The following is a 23,782-nucleotide window of genomic DNA, read 5'->3' on the forward strand; positions in this document are numbered from 1 at the left end:
ATGCTGCACAAGAGCTTGTGTGGCCAACACTAGCATGTGATAAGCAGTGAGGTGCCAAAGGAGCCTGGGGAGGAGGGGACTATGCAGAGCTCTGTAGACCATGGGAAAGATTGTGAATTCCTTCTGGAAGGCATGAACAGATGAGATGATCAAATTTTATTCTTAAAGTAGCCCCATAATTCGAAGGGCACACACACCATCTTTCTTAAGCTGGTAGAATAGCAGCCAAACAAACCCACGACACACTAGAGACAGCGGAAGGAATTCTGATTTCAAAGTCATCCGGGTCATCGGCTTCAAACCAGGTAAAATAGCCTGTTTTTAAATAGGGGTTTCCAGAAAGAACACTGGGAGTGTCACAAAAAGAAAAGGACATGTATGCTCCCAGCTGGAGTGCGGTCAGACATTGTCTCACAATGGGCACTTGTCTGAGTACCACCAGAAGTACCCTCCTGCCGGGTGGCCATCCTGCCAGTGGAGAGAGCACTCCGCAGAGGCCACAGCTGTGGGAATACAATCTGGGGATACAATACTAGGAGAGGCAGTAGGTGTCGGCTGCCCAGGCAGGAAGCAAAACTGGAAAGGTCTAGCTGCGTCCAGTAACATCTCCTAACAAAGAATAGATCATCTACCGCTGGGGGAGACCCATCTCTTGGGTGGCAGCCAATATATGAGTTTTTCCCCAAAAACCTCGTTTTCGCTTTCATCCGCAAGGACTTGGAGCCCATCTCCTTGTACAGGTGAACGTCTACTGAATTCTATGCTTCATGTGGAAAGTCATTTCATTTTCAGACTTAGGAAATTCTTTTCTAGTCAGACATCAATCTTTTGTGACCTCATTTTACATCAAATTCCTAGTGTTCTGAATCAGGATGAAAAGCAGAAGTAAAGAGAGGCTTTGTTCTAGGCAAAAAGCATGCATGTGGGAGCTAGGCTGCCTGCCTTTAGAATGTGGAGTCTCATATTTAATCATCCCCAATCTTGAAAAAATCAATCTACATCTTTCTGACCTTGCCTGGAAAAAAAAGGACAATTTCTTAAATCCCTTGCAGCACACGTTTCTGTATCCCTTTCTGGTTAAGTACACTTTTTATTTATTCTGTAACCACATGCATTCAATTTTTTTAAAAACCCTATCCCCTCGGCCTTTCCAGATAGACCCCATTTCAAATGATTAATTTCACATGAAGCTCCAACTTAAATTACTTCCACACTTTGTAGCTTCCTCTTCAGTTGTAAAGCCAAGAGCTATGCAGCAGAGACAAAAGGCCCAAAGGAATTACCTTATGCTCTCTCTGTTCTATTAATTTCCTTCCAGTTATGAACATTTTAATCAAATATTTGTGTGTTTTAATATATCAATATCTAAAGGATAAATGTATCCTTTATCAAGAAAACCTTATCTAACTGTGCTTAATAAATCTAGTCAGATCCCATGAATATTTATGACAAGTAACTGCAAGTAAAGATTCTGCTAATACTGAACAAAAATGGCTTTGGTTCCCACCTCTATTGAATACTGGAAAGTAAAACAAAAAAAATCCTGTAGATTTTATCCAAATAAATCCATATTGGGTATACCACATGAATCTTTTAAAGGGATGCTTTGATCGTAATATTTAAAAACCTAACTTGGGTTACTCATTGATGAGATCTGGAGTGATCTATTGAAAGTCAGGTGCCATCAGAGTCAGAAAAGACCTAACCTACATAAACATACCTACTGCAACAACATTCAACATGAACACATTATAGTGCACAAAAACATGTTCAAGATAATTAGGAAGAAATTAAGTCTGCACTTTTATTACTCAATTATTTATATTTATGTTTGTAGCATAGAAAGTCTTCACTGATAGCATAATTTCAAAGAATGGAAATAATTCCTTTTTACTTGCCACAAATAAACTTCCCATCAACAAAATATAAAGAAATCCAAATATCTCACAACTTCATAATTAAAAGTCACTGAACTCTCTTGAGATGGCTGTACTTCTTTGTGCTCTTTCTATATGCTGTGCAAGTGAACATGTGTGTATGCTGTGTGTGTATGCACAAGCACACACGAAGGATACAGAATGTTTGTAGAAAACAGAAGGAAAAGGTAATGGAATTTTTCCACAATCTTTTTGAAGCTCCCTTGTAGTTAGCCTGAAATAATCTGTTTATAAAACGAGGTCTTCCCATCTTCTCTTTGTAACGGGGTTATTGTACAGACATGCTGAAATGCACCATACTTTTAAAATCCTTTTATTACGGGCGCATACAACTCGTTTTACAATCCATACATGCGTCATTTGTGTCCAGCACATTCATACATATGTTGCCATCAATTCTCAAAATACCTGCTTTCTGCAAAGGCCCTCTACTTCTACATTTGTTTGTCAACTCCCCCACCCACCCAAAGGCATTTACATTAGTGCCACTATGTAAATATTTTCCCCAACAGTTTTTTCTGCACATAGTTCATATATCATACAACTCGATTGTTCAGTCGCACCCAGAAGAATTGTACAATCATCACCATATCAGTTTTAGAACATTTTCTTCATTCTTGTGCTCATTGTTATTAGCTCCTCACTTCCCTAACCTCTTCCTCCATAGTACCAAGGAACTGTTCCTCAATTTACTGCCACTATAGATTTGCCTGACCTGAATTTCATATACAGAAAACATTTAAAAACAGACAAAACTCACAAGATTAACAAAGTAAAACACATTAAAACCTCAATCGAAGAGAGCAGAGAATATTAAAAAGTGGAACAAAATTTAAGTGGATCATAATGAAGTTCCAATGATAGGTGCTAATTGAAACCTAAGTGCATAAGAATTCCTTTCCAAGACATTCTGCATGCTAATAAGGCCATTCACACCCCTGGTTCCTGGTCAGAGGGGACTCCCAAGGGACTCAATCCATGTATATTTCCCCTTCTCTCTCTATTACTGAAGCAGCTTCAAAATGGGTCAAAAGGGAGATCAAAGAATAAGATAATTACATTTTAACTTAACTGCATCTCTCATAAACAGCATTACAGTGCTCTCTGAGAACACGGCTATTCACATCCCTCAACTATAACTGGAGGGGATTCACCAGAAACCATGTCAATGTTTTTGACATGATGCATAACATACTTACAAAACTTCCTTTCTGGGGAGGGAATGATCAGGAAGTTTAAAAAGGTGTGCATTGTTTGGGTAAACATAGGTACGTGTTTTAATTGTCTGCTTTAAATTCAAATGGAAGCCTTATGAAAAATTTTAACATAACTACAACACATTATGTTTAGTCTGGTTTTATAATTTCCACTGTAGCTAAGTTTGCAAGGTTATCAAGAAAAATAGGATGACAGAAAAATATAATGTTTTCATAGTTATGGGATAATCACAGTCTATCTAATGGTTGGGTAATGTTTGACTATTTCTGCTTTATGTCCCAAGATTTTTTTTCTCAACACAGCACTTCCTGATGTACGTTTTTACTTGAAAATGCCTCGCTGTCCTTTTTAAGACGATACGCACAATTTTGAAGAAAAGCTGGGGAGAGGAATAGTGGAAAGCACTCGCATGTAGGCACTGATGGCGTGAACTTGGGGAGCTGGAATGCACTCAAGGATGTTCTCATCCATTGCCTTAGACAGGCCATGTCTCCTCAACAGCGCAAACAGTTGGAAGGCCAGACCATGAGCTATTCATCCTCTTATCTACAGGAAGGACATAAAGTATTATAGCTACTCTTAAAAAAGACTTACTAAGTAAATGGATTAATTCCAAACCTTTTTAAAAGCTGCCTACAGAAGGAGGCTTCAGATTTTATCTCAAAAATGTTCAACATCTTTAACTTTCTAGTACGAAATCTTCCCTTTAATTTAATTTGCCTTCTTCCCGCTTGCAGCAGTTTTGAACCATTCCTTCTTGCTTTTCTTCAAGAAAGATGGAGATTAATTAAGCAACTTCTTCCTCCTGTTAATTTCTCTGTGTTTATAATACCTCTCCTAGTATTTTATTTACAAGAGATAGCTAATTTGCATTTAAATGGATGAACAGTTAATATATGTTCCATTCCTTTTTACTTTTAAGAACAGAATTTCAGTTTATTTCATGTCTTTATTAAGCTCTACATTTATTTGTTGTTCTCTACCCTGAGCTTTAGTTTTCCACGTCCTCTCTCCACATCAAGTTGAATTTAAGCGGAAACATTGAAGGATGTGTTCCCATAGCTCTCGCAACTTTGCCCCTCTTCCAAGCTATCTGCCTGAACTCCGTATGCCCTTGCTGCCACCACCAAAGCTCACAGGCTCACAAGCACCTTGGCCCTCGGTCTTTCCTTGAGAACACAACAGGTGGCACAAAACACAACCTGGAAAGCTTGACATGTTTAACAAAATCCCAAGCAGTCTGCTACAGAGCCATTATCCATATCGTCAGGAATGGGAGGGGCCAAAGTCAGGAGTAGAGCTCAAGAAGGGGAGGAGAGATGATGCAGATGATGCATATGGACTTTATTTCTCCTCTAATTGAAAACTATTTTTATTTGACCCCGTATTTTATTCTTTGTTTACTTTTGCTTTCATTGTTTTTATTTTATTTAACAAATTAAGACTTAGATCTCTTTAAATATCTTCTTCAAATCAAATAAAGAGATGCCGGATTAAAATTTATTTTATTTTTTCAAGTTATCCATTTTACAGTTTGAATTGTCTTCCTTCCAATGTTTAAAATACATGCTTTGCGATGCGTTCGTTGAAGATGGTTGAATTGAAGGAAGTTGTATTATCCTACAACTCTGGAAAATGTGACCTAGCAGAGGTGACAGAGGAAGTTGAAAGAGGGGTACTTTATCAGTTAGTGATTTCTACATAGCATAGCACTCCAAAATATGATAGTTTAGAGCAGCCGCCACGTATCTAATGTATAACTGTGGGGTCAGCACTTTGAGTTTGCCTCAGCTGGCAGTACTTATGGCAGGTTTGCCTGACCTCAGCGGGACTTTCTTAGCTTCCAGGTTGCCTGAGGACTAGCCAACCTAGTACGATGTCTACAGAATGTGTTTTATTATCCCCTAGTACAGTTCTGTTCACATGAGGGGGCTTCAAAAATTCATGGAAGCATGGAATTAAAAGATAATGGAATTTTCCTATAAGCTTTTTAAAGCCTGTCATATAAGGAATAACCCGCAAGAGAAGAAGACATGATAAGACTTCTCTCTTGAGGCTGAGGCTCAGGCTGGCACAGATCGCTTCCAATCCAGTCTAGGTTTCAACAAGCCACAGTCCAGCCTAGATTCACAAAGTTCAGAAATCAATTCTACCACTTGATGGAAAGAGTTGTAAAGTCATAGTGCCAAGGTTCAAGAGAAGGGAACAATTGTGGCCATTTGGGGCGAGGGGAAAGTCTACAATACAATGCCATGGCCTGCCCGTATAATATATGACTGTCCAATAGAGTTTCTTTCTAAGAAATAAAGTCCTGAGGGTGTTTGCCTGCTAACCACAAAGTCAGCACAAGGTAGCAATGACTGATTAGCTGTGTGTCCTTAGCCCATCTATTGGCCTTTTTATTGTGCTTTCGTTTCCTACTTTTAAAAAGGGGTTAAGAAGAGTAAACATGCATATTTATGTTTACTTGTAAGGTGACATGCCGAGTAAGTCTCCATCCTTTTTAAGTGCTTAACGCAGTACCTGCCGCACGGTAAGGGAGATATGACTTAGCTTTCGTTGTCATCATTGCCTTTCACAAGAACTCTAAGGTCAGCGCCTTTCTGGTCCCCATTCTACAGATAAGAGCATTGAACTGGGGGAGGCTGTGTAAGGCAACAAACCGAATACAGCAGGAGTGGGGCCCTTACACATCCTACGAGTTGATACTATACAATATTGCCATGAACTCCACTAGGCACAAAATTATTCGACAGTATCGTCCAAAATAATCGTTTGTGGGTCAAGCCCCTACAGAGTGGGTTGTTTTTGTTTCCCATTGTCAATGTGTTCCGGAAGCTTCCCCCCATCCGCTGGCTTTCAGTTATGGAGCAGTGGAAAGCCACTACATGGTGGTGGAAAAACTTGTGCATTGAGGCGCGTAAACCAGAGGAGAAGAGGAAGCCGGGATCTGCTGAGCGGCTCCCACGTGGGGGCTGCTGAACCAACAGGCTGAGCGTGTCCGAAAGTCTCCCAGAATAGATCGCACTCCAGAACTCTTTCAGTTTGATAAGCCGCTCACCTTGGGGTGGAGAGATTCGGATGTCGATTGGGAGCACCTTCACGAAACCATTCAGTGCTAGGCATCACCTGCTTTGCCCCCTTTAGAAAAGCCGAGTTGCCAGTCGCTTTGGCTCTGACGAATTCTGCATCGGCTTTTCTTGCAGAGGAAATATGCACCCTGGTGATCGCTGAGACGTTCCCCGAAGACGCAGGCACCTTTACGTGCTCCGCGAGAAACGATTACGGCTCTGTCACCAGCACTGCCCAGTTGGTTGTCACCTCAGGTATGGCAGCAACGAGAACGATTGCAGTGTGTTCCCCTGCGGACAGAGACGGTCCCGAGCGGTGTGCTCAGCCTTCCCGGACGGACCTAACATCTGTGCCTCCGCTCCACACAGGGGTGGGGGTGGGTGGGGGGTGGGGGTGGGGGGGACCAGGGAGAGAGAAGGCGCAGGACAGTGAAGTGGGGGATTATGATCATCCACAGCGCTGTTTTTCAAATCATGCACTCGTGGTCATGGAAACACCAGTGAACCGAAGCGTGTTCACTCGGACAGCCACCTCAGCACCCAAGACGCAGTCATTGCCCCGCCCTCACCGCGGACGCCAGCTCACAGCACCTGGGAATGCGTGGATCAATAGATCATTGTTGACACGGCGTCGCAACTTCTGAGCCGTCGTAGAAGATGAGCCAAATAAGACTTAGAGAAACTGTAAATAGTTTGGAAATCATATCTTACTGATAATTGGCTATAACTCAGATATGAAAAAAATAGTTATACTATTACAACCCATGGTCAAAATATCTCGATGTTATTTAAGCACAGAAATTACCACTAGGGAAGGTGAGGGAGCATTTACCTTTTTTTTTTTACAGTCGCCCACACATCAGTTTTTTGTTGGTGTTTTTTAAATCATTTTATTGGGGGCTCATCCACCTCTAATCACAATCCACACATATATCAGTTGTATAAAGCACGGTTGTATATTCGTTACCCTCATCATTCTCAAAATATTTGCTCTCCATGACGATGCTTCATTTTTTTAAAAATCTGCTCTGCCTCTCTGTGGCTTTTTTTTTTTTTTTTTTTTAGCACATTTGTGCCTTCATTGCCCTCATCATTCTGGAGAGCATTTATTTTATGACTCTTTTTAAACTGCAGTCAGCCCGTTGACATTACTGCTTCAGCGTGCTTTGGCAGTATCATCTCGATTTTGAAGTTCTCCCTGACCCAGCATGGCACTCAGTGCTCCTAATTGGGAACCTTAGGAGCGGCGCTGGCTTTAGAAGGATGTCAAGAATGCAGTCCAATTGCCTTTTGAAAGGACTCCTTCGAGGACTTGCTGCTAGGTGGCAGCAGAGGCCCAACCACAGCTGGTTCAGGGCCTGTCAAGTGGAAATGGCCAACGTGATTCCTTCCTAATTAAGAAACTAATGATCGTGGAGGAGGAAACCACTGATAGTCAAGAGTCCATACAATGTTTAAAGGAACCCTGGTATCATCCAGGAAGTGAACGAACGGGGAGCGTTGCACCATTTTGATTAAGAGCGGGCCTGAACACAGCCCCTCAGAGGACCATGGCCTCCTGCCTTTCGCAACTCAAAACACAGCGGCCCAAGCTCTGGACTCCCAGAGTCGGTGGGGCAGACTCGTGTGCAGTATTTCTCCTGCCCTTCCTCTCATGGGGTCGCTCAGCAACTGGCCAACCATAATCAATATGTAAGAGTCTTCCATTTTCTTCTGTAAGCATTTTTGAGCACAAGCCAGGAACCCTACTGGGCCCTGGGCAAGATGAAGAACACATCATTTCAAGATCATTTCTGTCTGTTGAAGGTACCAAGTAAAAAATCTCTTTTAAATGAGTTACAGTGATGGCGGTCATCTGACAAGTTGGGAAAATAGATTTCTATGAAATCATGAGACATTCCACTTTAACTGCATTTAGCTATTTTATCAGAAATTTGTCTTCCTTACCTTTAGAGTAGAATGAATATCTACTGCCTGACAGATAAAATCGTATAGCTTCAGCCAAGAGGCCCTGGTAGAATAGAATGTTCAATTGGGTCCATGAAATAAAATGTGAGGGCAAGACATTGTTCATTGATACTGTTTGTGTTGTTTCCTTTTGCCAAGGTCTGTCTTTAGCTCTTGTCTGAAATTTGTCAATGAATCAGAAGCTGGTTTCCTTATATGTGCTCCCAGTCAGGACATGAACCAGGTAGCAGTCACTCTAAGCAAGCCTGGGAGAACTCCATCCTCAGGTGGCTGTGCTTCTGCATCAGATGAGAACAGTGCGGCCACTCCTTTAGCTCCTTATCAGAGCACAGGGATTTTCAGAAGATCTACTGCAATGTGAAAGTAACTTGTTGAACCAGTAGCATCTTATTATTTTTTCCTCCCTCTCCCTTCCCTAGCCAACACAGAAAACTGTAGCTATGACTCAGTGGGAGAATCCAGCAATGATCTCTTCCAACACTTTCCACCTCCCCCTCCAATCTTGGAGGCAAGTTCCTTTGAGTTGGCTTCAAAGAACCCGTCTGAGATCCAGCAGGTGAACAGCCCTGAGTTAGGACTTAGCATGGCAGCCCTTCCAATGCAACTCAATTCTGCTGAGAGGGAAACTAACGGAATCCACCCCAGCCATGGAGTAAATGGACTGATCAATGGCAAAGTTAACAGTAATGAATCTCTACCAACACCAGCTGTCCTACTTTCACCCACTAAGGAGCCACCACCACTGCTTGCCAAACCAAAACTGTGAGTATTTTTGCATGGTTTTATAATACTTTCCATATCCCTCCTAGGTTTCCTCTCTGGTCAGAGAAAACCTTTTGCCTGGACGCCATTATATGGCAAGTTGCCCCTACTGTAGGCAAGCTGTTGTTGGGTGGTGTGACCTGGCAATGGGTTTCTTAAGAAGTCGTGAGATATCTAAAAACAAAGATGGCAAACAAGAAGCTCGCAGTTACTCTTTGGCTATGGAAAATGTATGAATGGTGTGACATTGCAATGTATAGCAAAGAGATGGCCGCCCCCAAGAGGTGACCGGAAAGGAACCCATTTTGAGCCTAGGTATTTCCAGTGATGTCAAGGTGAGTATCAGGAGGGCCACCTGATCTAGATAAGCATGGGGGACTAAACGCTGGGGGTGGAAATTCAGTGTGCAGAACTTGAGGGGAGAGTGGAAGTGGACAGACCAGGCTTATGGAGAAGAGCCCGCTTCATAAGAGAGCCTATTTGGCTTTGGAATGTCATGGAACTGCATGTTTCCATGAATCCACCATCATATTTGATTACCATTATTTTCTTAGGATGATAAACTTTGCATGGGCTGTTTCTATTGGCACCACACAGCAGAGAATTGTTATGAATGGAACCATTACAATGTTAGAGAGAGGCAGAAATAAATGGACTCAAATGGTCCTATCACACCGTAACAGACCTTGAGTTACTGCCCTGATGAAGGTCAGTGGAAATCTGAGTTGTAGAAAATGTATAGATATCCTGTGTGGTCACGTTTCCATGGCAATGAACCCTCCAGGATCTCGGAACACCCCTGATATTTCCCATGTCTGATGTTCTTGATTTGGGGCGGGAAGGATTTCTTTAGCATGGGGTCTATTGTCTATTTTCCTGCTCCCGCACAGCCTACTGGCCTCTCTGAATTATCAGCTAACTTGTTGGAGTGGTAGAATTGTTAGGGTATTCTAATTAGAACAGTCGCTTACATTTGGACATCACTTTAGTGTTTCCAGATTGACTTCATGAGCATCAGCAGACAATCCGAGCAACATAGCCCACAGAACAACTTTCTTAAATTAACAGATAGACAATTTTACCAAAAAACAATTTCTAGCCAAGCTTATGTGGCAGTATAAGAAATTAATTTTATTTTGACCCTCCACTTAATTTTTTATTCCACCCCAGGTCTTTTCTCTGAGAGTGAGGCTTATCTGTTTGTGTGCAGTAGCATGAAAGGTGCCAGTTGAACATTTAATACCGTTGTCTGTACTCCACTGAAAGGGCGCACAAGGTAAAATGAGCTTGAAAGCGGCAGCCATTAAAGAGATTTACACTTTGGTAGCACTTAACCCATCAAATTAATTGCCCTTGCCGACTACTTTCATCTTTACATTTTGAATGTATGTGTGCAGCACCTTTAATGAAACAGGAGTTCCCCTGGGGGTGGGGGGGGGGCTTGATTGTGTTTAATTACTAGGACTTGACTGTGCCCCTGAGTAAGTAAATATCAACCGCAATGGCTATCATACGTTGAGTGTAAATCATAGGAGAGAAAGCATTAGTCTCTGTTAACAGGCATGGACAGCCCTTCTTATCTCAGGCGTTTCAACAGCTCTTCAGCCTTTAACTGTGCTGCCCTGATGTGTTAGTGTATGTGCCGGGAGGGGGAGGGGCATGTCTGTGAGGATTAAGAGGAGGAGCAGCTTAAGCATAGGTTGGAGGGCTGTGGTTTAGGTTTGGGGGGTAGAGTCTTCCATGTAATTTTATATAATTAATTTTCTTCCATGTTGCCACATCATTTTAATAACCAGTAAGACATTTTCTATATTGAACACTTGGAACTTACACAAAAGCAGGGCGATGGATTATGAACCTCCATGTGGCCATAACTTATATTCTATCATTATTAAGATTTGATTATACTGCTTAGTCCAATTTTTTCTGTTTTGTTTTCTGAAGAATTTTCAAAGAAACCCCAGGCTATGTATCACCCCAACCCACACATTTTCATTTATCTCAAATAGATAAATAGAATAATATAACATCTCTTACATTATCACACCTAGACAAAGTTAACAATAATTAATGGGTGCCATCCAAAACCCAGTTTACCTTCAAATGCCCCCATTTGTCTCCCAGATGTCTTTTCTCAGCTGCCATGTTTGGATCAGGACCCCACTGCACTCGGTTGTCATGATTCTCGGGTGTCTGCTAATCTAGAACAGCCCATGTTGCCAGGGCCTTTTTCCCTCTGCTGCTTGTAACATTTTACTGTGACTGAGGTGAAAGCGTAACAGTGTACACTGCTGGGCCCTGGCTCTGGGTGCCGTCCTGACAGTATGTTTCCACCTTGGGTGCATCGCTCCTGTAGGAATTCCAGGTTTACACACACGCACACACGCGCGCGCGCGCGCGCACGCATATGCACGCACGCATATGCACGCACGCATATGCACGCACGCATATGCACGCACGCATATGCACGCACGCATATGCACGCACGCATATGCACGCACGCATATGCACGCACGCATATGCACGCACGCATATGCACGCACGCATATGCACGCACGCATATGCACGCACGCGCAACGCCCCTCTTTAGCTGTGCTCTTGGGGAAATTACACGGTTTCATGTAGTTGTTTGTTCCTGTATTGTGGTTCACTTTATAGTCCTATCTATTCTGTGGCTGAAAGGCCATCTCGAGACCTTTGGAAAGACTTATTACTGGCTTGTAGTATTTGATTGACTTCTATCTACAAAATAATACAGACTTGATGTGACGCTTAGAAAAATACAGAATTAAGTTCATAAAGGTTAATATCCTCCCCTTTCCTTTCCCCAGCCCACTCGTTTGAGGTAAAATCACTGCTGTTGGTTTGAATGCGCTCTCTTCCATCCTTCTCTATTAGCATAGCCTTTTCTGAAAAGTGCTGCTTATTGTTTTTAAAGTTGGATTCCTCGATAGAGAAATGCTATTGAATGGAATCTGCAAATAATTTAGACTAGAATATAAGTTATCGCTAAACAATGGCTCCAGGTAGAAGCAAGTAAACCTGTGCACACATTTATTTCTTCCCCTCCACTTGGTAAATCTCAGTGAAATGTCATGCTCCTTGTCTGTCTGTCTCCTTCTGTACAGTGACAAATGATAGCTTGATCTTTTTACATCCGCCTATGATTTTATTTCTTTGTGTAAAAGGAGGGGCTTTTCTTTTAGGGTTCGGTGGCATTTCATATATCATTTGTAATCACCCCAATAGAAAACTGAAGAGAGCGAATAATAAATATTAAAACATTTGCTCCACTGATAAATTAAGCTGGAAATGGGGTTTGATCTCTCGGATTGCTGACCATGGCCATTTTTCCAAAGAAAATGTCTTCGCCTTTTCTCTCGGATAGTTTAATAGTGATTTGGGAAACTTAAATGTCATGAACTCATCACCAACAAAGTTGAGCCTCCTTCCTCTATTCTGCAGCAGGAACCTGACCAACAGATTCTAACTAATCCAGACCATCGGTGTCACAGAGCTGAATCTCCCAGCTCAGTGTCACTGTCTCCATTTCCTCTTGCCTTTGTTGTCATCGTCTTCTCGCTAACATTTTCCCATGTAAAGGCTGTCGGATGGGTAAAGTCCTGTCGGTTTCAACTAGGTCGTGGCCCTGTGGGACAGGTTTCCTGGCTGCAGTCTTGACGGGACCAGATTAGCAGCTCTTTGTCCCAGGGAGCTGTCAGGTCGGTTTGAATTGTCAACCATTCTCCTCATGGCCAGTGCTTAGCCTTTGTGCTACCATGGCTCCTTAAGAAAAAGCTAGACACATTGCCATATCGGTCATTCAATAAGTGCTCGGTGCCCTGCACAGGGGGTTTGTGGAATGTCCTGCCACCTGTGATGGGACCACAGATGCACAAGAAATGAGGAACGATGGAAAGTTCTTTATGGCTCAGTGTCTGGCAATCATGGTCTATGACAATACAAAGAAAAGAAGCAACACATTGACTAACTCATATTTTTGTCAAGAAAAAAACAGGAAGGAACAAGCATAACTCTAATTTATTAGCTATTTGTTATAGTCTTTTTCTTCTTCGGAGTGTATCAAATACATTTGTTGCTGCTTTTTCCTTAAAAATGATGCTTAAAGATCTAAAAAAAACCCGTAGGGCTTACTAAGTTAACAGGACTGGAAAATCCTTCTTCCTCTTTCTTAATGCCAAAGCACAGTTCTTCAAACAGATGGCTTTGAGTGGAAGCCCCAGAAATTAACCCTCAAGGGAAACGTGTGAATGCCAAATTTAGCAGGAGATTTGTAACGCCTGGCAAAAAGCATGCTTCTCCTAATGTACTCAACCCCTAAATTAGACCAAACAATAGAGAAATTGCAATATGGTCTTGCCAAATCCCATTTATGTCTTCCTCTTTTGTATTCTTTCCCTATATTATGGGAGGGAGATAAACTATAAATCTTTGGAAGAAAAAGAAAGATGGGAAACCCAAAGGGAGATTGCTGAATGATGAGACAATGGACAATCATTGTATCCGGAAGCAAAACAGGTCCGCAGATACAATTATGCTCATCTGTCACTTGGTGCCAAAAATATGTACACTGCCTTAAAAGGTCATGCTCTTTGAGTTGGAAAATAATAATGAAATGGGGGGGAGGGATCCACGCTAGAGCAACAGCTAAGCTAGACATGGACTTAACTCTATTTGTTTCTATTGTTAACCACTTTCTCTTTTCCTGGCCCCTAAAAAATAACAAAAAGAACAATCTTTTCTGTCTTAAAGGGTAAAAATTTTTTAGGTTCAATCTGCCTTTTCAAAAACAATTGCATTTGACTACTTTTGCATCTTATTCTCCTTTCCCTCTGACTCTCAGATACCTAATTGTTCCTGCTACGTTTACTCTAGAGACATAAACTCATTCATAATAAGGGTTTGTGAATGAGACTTGTTCAGGAATGAAAAAGTGAATACATGGTTTCACAGGAACAAGTACTAATAGGCTGTGTTAGACAGGGTTCTCTAGAGAAACCAGGACACTAATAATTTTATATAGATTTAGATAGAGAACATGATAAATAAACAGTTAATTAATCTATAAAGCAGTTCAAATGACTCAGGGCAACTCACTTCCATGAGATAGCTAGTACACTGGCAGCCCTTCAAGTTTTGAGGGCCGCTGGGTAGTCCTCTGTAGAACAATTCAGGCTATCCAGGCACAGGCAGCAAACAGCAAGCAGGTCACCAACAGTCAGCCAGATGACAGGGCCTGGCAGTCCCCAGCTCAAGAGATGTACCTTCCAGTAGCGTGGCGAAGCAAGACTTGAAGGAATCTCAAGTTACAGTGACACAGTCCACAGGTTAGGTGTCCCACAGGTGGTGTAGCTTGCAAATTGAGGCACAGAACAAGCAAGGCAGCCGCACGCTGGTCCGATGATCAAAGAGCAAGGGAGACAGAGAGGCGAGGCTTGCTGAGCCATTTATCTCTCTGCCCTTCCACCAATCTCACACATGTTCATTGGCCATGTTGGCACAACAGACTTACCTATCACACAGACCCCTGGAAATGGTGAATGGAGTGGCCTCTCACTATGCGTGTGGGAATGAAAAGATATGTATTGGGGACAGAAGAGAGAAATAGAAGCCTGTGTCACTCATTTTATCAGAGACTTGACTTGTCTTAGGAACTCTATATTTGGGAGTTCTTTACGTAGCCTATCGTACACACACACACACACACACACGCCTTACTAGACACAGATTAAAATATAAGTTGTTCCCTTGCCTGAAATATTCTACTCCCTGGAATGCACCACTTTCCATGGCTGGCTCCTTATCCTGAGCATTTCAGCTTAATACTACTTATTTCCCTCACCACCCAATCTGAAGCAGCCACCCAGCCATTCTTCAATAAAGCACCCTCTCTGAATTATGGCCTGGTACATGATTACGTCTGATGGCTTCTTAGTTACCTACACATATGGTTGGGTGTTGCTTTTTTCCACCTCAAATGTAAGCTCCTTGAAAGCAGGAACCTTGCCTCTCTGTTCACTGCCGGTCCATCCTGGCCTCACACAGGCCCTGTCGAGTAAATAGCAGATGCTTGGAATGCTGTTTGTTTACTAAAGGAAGAAAGAATAAGCGATTAATCGAGAGAGAAAGACCTCCCACCATTACAGAAACCCTAATTGCTCTAGCTTACCTTTAACCTAGATGCACCACTGTAGGTTCCATTAGTTGCTGTCAAATGAGCTCCAGCTCATGGCAGGTGTGTGGGTAACGGGACAACACGGTAGCCTCGGTATGGGCCTTGGTACGTTTGAGTTCATCAGTCCAGTTGTGTCAAGCAATCCATCACACGGAGGCTGCTCTCATTTCCACTGGCCCTCGGTTTTATGAAACGTGGTCTCCTGTTCTAGCTATTGGTCTTTCCTGATGGCAAGCCCCAACAAGCAAATGAAAGTCTCACGGTGCTCACTTCGAAGAATATTCTAGCTGCATAGATACACCATTAGATGCCTACTTTCAGACCTTACCAATCTTAGCGTTTTCCTACTTTATAAGACTTTCCCAGCCAACACTTTTTATATTCAAACGAAATGAAAATGCAATAAGAATCACATGAAGAATTCAATTAGAAAAGTCTGTTCAAGTTACTTGATTTGGAAACCTTTTCAACTCCCTGCCTCTCATCTTGTACATACTTGCAGTGTCAGCGGGCCAGAATACAGCCAAGCAGCTATTTCCAGGTGTGGAAACTGGACGCGTTGACAGCTCCATCAGATGCCAGACTAGATGGAGAGCTGAGACCGTCTGTGGCACTCCCTTCTTGTGCTGTTTATGTGGGATTTCTGCTCAGCCTTTAGTGTGTGGCTTCATCGGCGTAACAGAACTTTACCATTTTTCCATCCTTTAACCTTCACCAGTTACATCAAGATCTCACCATGTTACTGTTTGACATTAGAGAAAGACTCAATTCGGGAGTAAGGGGAAGGTGGGGGAAGAAAGAGGAACCCATCACAATAATCTACATATAACTCCCTCCCAGGAGAACAGACAACAGAAAAGTGGGTGAAGGGTGACATTGATCAGTGTTAAAACATGAAAAAATAATACTAATGTATAAATTATCAAGGGTTCATGAGGGAGGGATGATGGGGGAGGGAGAGAAAAATGAGGAGCTGATACCAAGGGCTCAAGTAGAAAGAAAATGTTTTGAAAATGATGGCAATAAATGTGCAAATATGCTTGACACAATGGATGTTTGTATGGATTGTGATAAGAGTTGTACTAGCCCCAATAAAATGATCCCAAAAAAAGTAGAAAAAAGAAAAAAAATTCAATTCTATATTGTCTTCTAGTACAAGCCTTACCTGCCAGAGTTAAAACATATACACAATACACACACATAGGCCAGAGAAAACAGTTTGGAACAAATAAATTATCGAAATTCAGAAAGATGTAGTCACCAAACATTTTGGAGAGGAACTTAAGATATACATGTTGTTGGTGTGACATGTCATCAAGTTTACTAGTACTCACAGAAACCTCATGTGACAAAATGGCATTGCCCCATTGTCTCCTAAGCTGTTATCTTTACAAGAGCAGATTTGCCAGGTCTCTTTGAGTGGGTTTGGAAATCCAGTCATTAGGTTAGCTGCCGAGCACTACCAGGGCTCCTTAAATGTGCATATATGTATATGAAAATTGAGCAGACTTTTCATTCATTCACTGTTAATTGATCATCTGTGAAGAAACAAAGATAAAAAGACAAGAACATTACCTTTGATTAATCTCTGTTCTGGCATTCGTCAAGATCATATTAGCAAGAACACACACACACACACACACCACTCACAAAGCATACAGCTCATTAACATACACACACACAGCACTCACAAAGCATTCAGATCATTAACATACACACACACCACTCACAAAGCATTCAGATCATTAACATACACACACACACCACTCACAAAGCATACAGATCATTAACATTGTATAATGCTGCAGAGTAACAACCGATCACTAAAGTAGATCCAGTGCAATTTTTTTCATGGTATTTTCTCTTTTTTTAAACTCATTTTATTAGGGGCTCATACAACTCTTATCACAATCCATACATACATCAGTTGTGTAAAGCATATTTGTACATTCATTGACCTCATCATTCTCAAAACATTTGCTCTCCACCTAAGCACCTGGCATCAGCTCCTCATTTTCCCCTCCCTCCCCGCTCCCCACTCCCTCATGAACCCTTGATAATTTACAAATTATTATTTTGTCATATCTCACACTGGCTGACGTCTCCCTTCACCCACTTTTCAACCCAGTGTAATTTAAATGACTTCTCATTCAAATGGAATGTTTGGATAAAAAACTACTCTGCTTTCATTTCTGAAGCAGTAATGGTCACTGACTTCCACTTCTGGTAAAGTGGTTTTTCAATATCTTCTAAGTTCAGTTAAATAATATGTACTTTATTAACCGTAATAGTAGAAAATAATGGTACCACAAGGGTCTCCAAGTTAATGTTGGAGCAAAAGAAAAAATGGGCAGAAAGTCATTTTGCCAATTTATCCTTATAAAATTACACAAATATGGTTCTTCTTCCCTCCTTCTCTCCACCCCCACCCATTTCCAATTCACTCACTGGACATCCTAGAAGATGGCAAGTAAGGAAAGCAGGAGTGGCCATGGCCCTATCCCTGCAGAGCGGCCTGCGTGGGTATGGACTCTCTAAATAGGATGTGACGGTGACTTTGCGTTAACAATGTTGGTGTTGGATCCCTTCAAACTCTACTCCTCCCTGAAATGGAAAGCTAATCAAGGAACTTCCTGAAGTTTTAAGCATTTAACTAAGAAATAATATTCTGAAGCATTCTTCCGTGTGATGTTTTCATGTAAATATTGGCCCTGATTCAATGTGACATTCTCAGTCTTTAGGATATTCTTTGCTATGGTAGTTTCTTGATGAACATAATGCTCTCGTTACATTACTAAATGAAATATGAATTATTACTTTGTGTTAGGATTCCTATGTAGTATCTATATAGTTGGGAATAATTATAGATAGCCTATGTATATTTGAAGTGGCACCAGTCGTTCATAAAAAATGCCATGAGTCAATCTGAAATATGAGGTACTGTATATGAAGATACACATGACGATGCACTAATCCCCCCAAATTTTCATTTTGCCTTACTTGAGTGTGTATATGAGTTCTATTGGTAATTTAGGTAAGTTAACAAAGTTAACACTACCAGGTAGGGGGAGGAAGCAAGTTCAGAGAAGAGATATATGTTCAGAGATAATGCCGTGAACTTGATGCCAAAATATTAACAATAGGATGTTCAGTGGTAAATAGTGGATGCAAAATTATATGTGTACTTTAATTTAAATTTTATCTAACGATAGGAAATACACTTTAACCACATAAAATTTTTATTATGCATGAAAACTAAACACACCAGAAAGTCAGCAATGGTTGGTTCATTGAGTGTTGGAAATTTAAGCATATAATATTTCTTATTAACTCATCCTTTTTTCAAACTTTTCTACAATAAAATTCATCGCTTTTATAATGACAAAATATTATTTAAAAAAATAAGCACTCTATATTTCCATCCCCTCTTTTTCATTAAACTTCAGGTTACTCTCCTCTTCAACCTGGATCTTTCTGCAAAATAACATTGACCTAGCTCAGTGTTAAACCGAGTTGGAATCAGGATGCACCAGCACTGAACACTGACATCTGTTTTCTTTTATCTGCCTTCTTCTCTAAGATAACAAAGATGTAAGGTTTCATCTGTATTTTTAGAATCCATTCTAGAAAGACCTTTCACAAAATAAAAAAAGTCTTACACACCCAAATATCTTTCTCTTTTACAAACTGAACTCTGATAACCAGGCCATACCTGCAGTCGCACATCTCACTTAAGATATTAAGTAATATGAATAAGATAATTCACCCAAATAATTTTGGAACTTTTATTGTGAATTAGGTGGAGATTTGCATCCATGATAACCATTTTGGTGTCCAAAAATTTAAACAATTGATCAACCCTCCCAGTAACTTGCCCTTCCCCTTCCCTCCCTATTTGTCTTCTTCCCCTGCACCTGAGCTAACACCTGTGTACTTCTAGCCTGTTGCTTCCCCTTGCCCTCCTACCCCTGGGAATTAACAAAGCCTGTGTCTTTTGGTGTAAAAAGCTTTAAAACCTTTTTTCTTTTATTTATAACAATGGTATCATACAATAGTGGTGCTTTTGTAACTGACTGGCTTCACTCAGCATAGCGTCTTTTCAAATCTATCTGTGCCGTGAGGAGTTTCAGTTTCATCATCGTTCTTTAATGAGGTGCAGAATTCCATTGTGTGCATGTTCCAGAGTTTATTTGTCCATTCTTCCACTGATCGGCCATTGTGCGTTATTTCCATCTTCTTGCTAATGTGAATGATGAACATGGGCATGCTGTTTGAACCACCGCCCTTACTTATTTATGGTTTGTACAAATAAAGGAATTGCTGGGCCATACAGTATTTCCATTCCCAGTTGTTTGGGGAAGCACCATGCCAATTGTGATTGGAAAACATATGCTATAGGCTCAAAATCTTCTGAACGAAGCCCTTCTACGTGTTACTAGAACTTATGATATATTTATTTGAGTAGCTAGTTCAGGTGGAAGTTAAGGTCACAGAAGTAGAGGAAGCCATCAAGGAACCATTTAGTCAAGATGTTAGAAGGAGCCTTAATGTGGACGGTGGCCAAGGGAAAGGCAGGAAATGAAAAGCCAGGGACTGAAGGCGCTGAGGAAAATGAGGAAATGCGCCCGGCCGTTGATGACAAGCAAGGAAGAGATTAGAGAAGTGCCAGTACAGGTGGGGCCTATGGCCGAGACCCAGATGGTGAGTGATGGTGGTAAAACCTTCGTGCCCCTCCAGCCTGGGAAGGAGCGTGCTGAGGTCAAGCACATCACCAGGAAAAGCAAGGCTTTAGCGAAGCCAAAAGCATCCCCAGAGAAAAAGTTTGCAGTGGCAGACACACTGGTTAAAAGCAGTCAAGGAGTCCCCTGGGCACTGAAGTACACAAACAAAATCAGTTGTTATTGAGTTGATTCCAACTCATGGCGATCCCTGGTGTGTTAAAAATGAAACTGTGACCCCTAGGGATTTGGGAAAGATGATATTTTGAAAGTTAATTGCCAGACCTTTCTTCTGAGGCATCTCTGGGTGGACTCAAACCTCGAAGCTTTCCTTTAGCCTCTGAATGCATTAGCCATTTGCACCATGCAGGGCAATGCAAGTCATATGCAATGGGACTCTAGAGAGAAATGAAGAAGGAAGAAAAATAATATGAAAGCTGCAGGACAGAGAGTGGTACCTAGGAGGTAAAAGAACAAGAACATCATCCTGGGGACTAGTTGCTATTGTTTCATGAGCAGTGACTTGGGCTGTATTGGGAATCAAAGTGAACCAATTTCAGTACAACTGAGAGTCTTTTTTTTAAATCATTTTATTTGGGGCTCATACAACTTTTATCACAATCCGTACATACATCAATTTTGTAAAGCACATTTGTACATTCCTTGCCCTCATCATTCTCTAAACATTCGTTCTCCACTTAAGCCCTTGCCACCAGCTCCTCATTTTCCTCTTCCCTCTCCATTTCCCCCTCCCTCATGAACCCTTGATAATTTATAAATTATTATTTTGTCATATCTTACACTGTCCAACGTCTCCCTTCACCCACTTTTCTGTTGTCCATCCCCCAGGGAGGAGGTTATATGTAGATCCTTGTAATCGCTTCCCCCTTTCCACCCCTGCCACCCTCCCTACACCCTCCTGGTATCGCCACTCTCGGCACTGGTCCTGAAGGCATCATCTGTCCTGGATTCCCTGTGTTAAACTGAGCATCTTGTATATTCAAATTTATCCCCTTGTTCATTTCAATTACATTACAGCACCACAATCCATTTTGTGATTGAATTTCCCTTGGTGTCTAAAGTTTCACTGCTAGAGAATTTATTCCTGTCTACTGCAGGCTGAAATAGATTAGGTTGCCAATTTCTTACCACTGATTTATTTTTTCAGTGAGTATGTAAGTTTTCATTCAAATGAATACATTATCTAATGGTGAGAACATTAAAAACCCAAAGGTTTATTTTAGTTGGTTTCTGTTACATGTGTAAAAGCAGACTGTTCATTTTCTCAGCAAATCTAAAAACGACAGTTTCCTTGCTTGAGTGATGTTATGATTACACAAACCTTGTGTATGACAGTGGGATCAACGGAGCTTTCAGACAGACATGTACCATATGCACCAGGGATCAGCGATTCTTTGATTTTAAGACTAATGCACATGTTAAACGGATTGGCTTGAAATGTGTAGGCTTTCATGAAACAGGTTAGCTGGGTAAATCATATGTAGAATGTAGCACACCCCGGAAATAGCTTCACTGCTAAATAGGAAACTATAAATTAATTGCACTCAGAGCCTCAGATCTTGCTGTTGGATTATAGCAGATTCATCCTTTCTGACTTCTGGACATGGAGCTTCCCCACTTGAACAGTCCTGGCACTTCTGTTTATCACCCTGTTGTGAGGATGCCACTAGCCATAGGGTCCGTCTTGACCCATGCCTACTCAGTGTGTGCTGGAACAGAAGTGTGTCCGAACCCGACTTCATAAGGCTGTCCGTGCTGATAATTTTGGAAGTACGTTGTCAGACCTTCCTTCCAAAAGTACATTGGCCAGAAACCTTCCTCAGAGTCAGCTCAACCCCCCAGCCTTTCCATTAGCGGTCAAGCGTGCTAACCTATTACTACCACACACAGATGCCCTTGGCTATAAAGGCTTCAGATGATGCTCAGAGGGAAGCCCGATTCGATAAGTGCATTGATTAATTTTCTATAGATTCTTTCCCACCGTGTGTTTGCTGTAGCTTCCTGCTCTACTCCGTCTGAACTCTGAAACCCTAAAAACAGTGTTCGCTGTTTATCCCCTTCACCACTTGGGCTAGTCTGGGTAGACACGAGAAACAAATTCATGGACACACATATGCATATAAGAAAGAGATTTATATACAAGAGCAATTGAACATTGAGAAAACATCCCAGCCTAGTCCAGATCAAGTCCATAAGTCTGATATTAGCCTATATGTCTGATACCAATCTATAAAGTCCTCTTCAGACTCACGAAACGCAGAATGTAGAAGATCACAGGCCAGTGGGTAGAAAGTCTTTGGATCCAGTGGCATTGGAAACATCTCAGCGCTGGCAGGGGTCTCTGCATGACTTCTCCAGTAGCCAGGGCTGCATCAGGGTGGGTGTAAATGTCTTGTCAGCTGCTGTCTCCCAGGGTGTGAGAGAGAGAATCTCTCCTGCCTCCACTAAGAAAGCGGATTTCCCAAAATTTTCCGGAGGCCATGCCCACACAGAGGCCTCATTGACTATGGTCTAATTGACAAACTAGACTCCAGCCTTACACTCTTAATCCTCAAATTGATGAATGATCATATATCTACCACACCACTTCTCCATCTTCTTCAAGTCTATTTCTTATTTAAATATAAATATGTATATGCCCGCAGTTGGTAGCATTTACGGCGTTCCAGCTGCCTGATGAGAGGCCAATAAAACAATTGAATGGTTGACATACTCTCCATATATTTTTTATTTCCCTATAAAAACTTTATTTCCCTTCAAAAACTTCAAGGAAGAAAACAACAACATTGTGTTTTATCTCCATTTTCTCATGAACTTTTGAAGCACCCTCTGTGGCCAGCAACGAGTCCCGGTGATGCAATGGTTAAAGAGCTCCCTGCTAACAAAGGTCAGCAGCTCAAGTCCACCGGCTGCTCTTAAGGACAACCGTGTGGCAGCCTGCTTCGGAGAATCCTCCGAAACCGAAACCAAGACCAAAGTCACCGCCATCAAGTCAACACTGACTCATAGCGACTCCACGAGGCGGGTTCGGAGACTGCCGTGCTACTCAAGCCGAAAGCCCATCTTTCTCCCTCAGAGCAGCCTGGGGGTTTCGAACTGCTGACTGTGTGGTTAGCAGCCCAAACCATAACCACTATGGTTCCATGCCGTCCTACAAGGTTTCTGAGTTGAGTTGTGGAAGGGTTTGTTTTGTGGTTGTTTGCTTGTTTGTTTGTTTTTATAGAGATCTGGAACAAAAACCAGTAGTAGTCTTTTTTCTCAAGGGAATTTGGAAATAGGTCAAGTTGGGGGAATTATATGCCAGAGCTACAGTTTCCAGCTTGCCGCTTTCTTACTCATTGCCATTAGATGTGAAGGTTGTGAAGGACGCCTGGAAAGACCGCAAATGTTCTCTTGTCCTCCTTTCTCTGTTGAAATATTTCATGTGCCATCTGGTTTCAGGGATGGCTCATTATACTCAATAATGTTTGTCGGGGGAGGGGGGGAATAATCCTAAAAGGCAGCCTGAGTATGATACAATGCAAAACAAAAATACGTTTTGTTCTCTGCACAGTTAAAAATAGAGTGTGTAGCTTGAACTTCCACACAGTTGTGACCAGGGGGGTAAGTTCTTGTTCTAGATGATGGAACTTTGGGCTTAGTGTCCTGCTTTCCTTCCTAAGAGTGGCTTTCTTCAAATGACAGCCTATGAATCAAAATGAACTACGACATCTATTTTCATACTCTATCCCAAAACAATCTTACCTGGACGTTGTTGTACAACAGAACGTAGAGCAGAATGAAGTATTGGCCGGCCGTGCACCGGCTTCACAATTGTTGGTTGTGCCCATTGTCGCAGCCACTACTTCCGTCCAGTGTGTTGAGGGTCCTCGTCTAGCTGGCACTGTCCTG

At 41.8% G+C, this 23,782-nt stretch overlaps 1 protein-coding gene across 3 annotated transcripts in view; it reads left to right on the forward strand.

Moving 5' to 3' along the window:
• Positions 1 to 23,782, forward strand: part of PALLD (palladin, cytoskeletal associated protein) — a 343,917-nt gene that overhangs the window by 88,973 nt on the left and 231,162 nt on the right. For all 3 annotated transcript variants that reach the window (XM_075564242.1, XM_075564239.1, XM_075564240.1), the window contains exons 8-9: positions 6,362 to 6,481; positions 8,614 to 8,956. In XM_075564242.1, the coding sequence (XP_075420357.1) occupies positions 6,362 to 6,481; positions 8,614 to 8,956 (463 nt within the window). The remainder of the gene's footprint in view (positions 1 to 6,361; positions 6,482 to 8,613; positions 8,957 to 23,782) is intronic.

The sequence above is a fragment of the Tenrec ecaudatus genome, chromosome 12, assembly GCF_050624435.1.
Source record: "Tenrec ecaudatus isolate mTenEca1 chromosome 12, mTenEca1.hap1, whole genome shotgun sequence".
NCBI classification, from domain to species: Eukaryota; Metazoa; Chordata; class Mammalia; order Afrosoricida; family Tenrecidae; genus Tenrec; species Tenrec ecaudatus.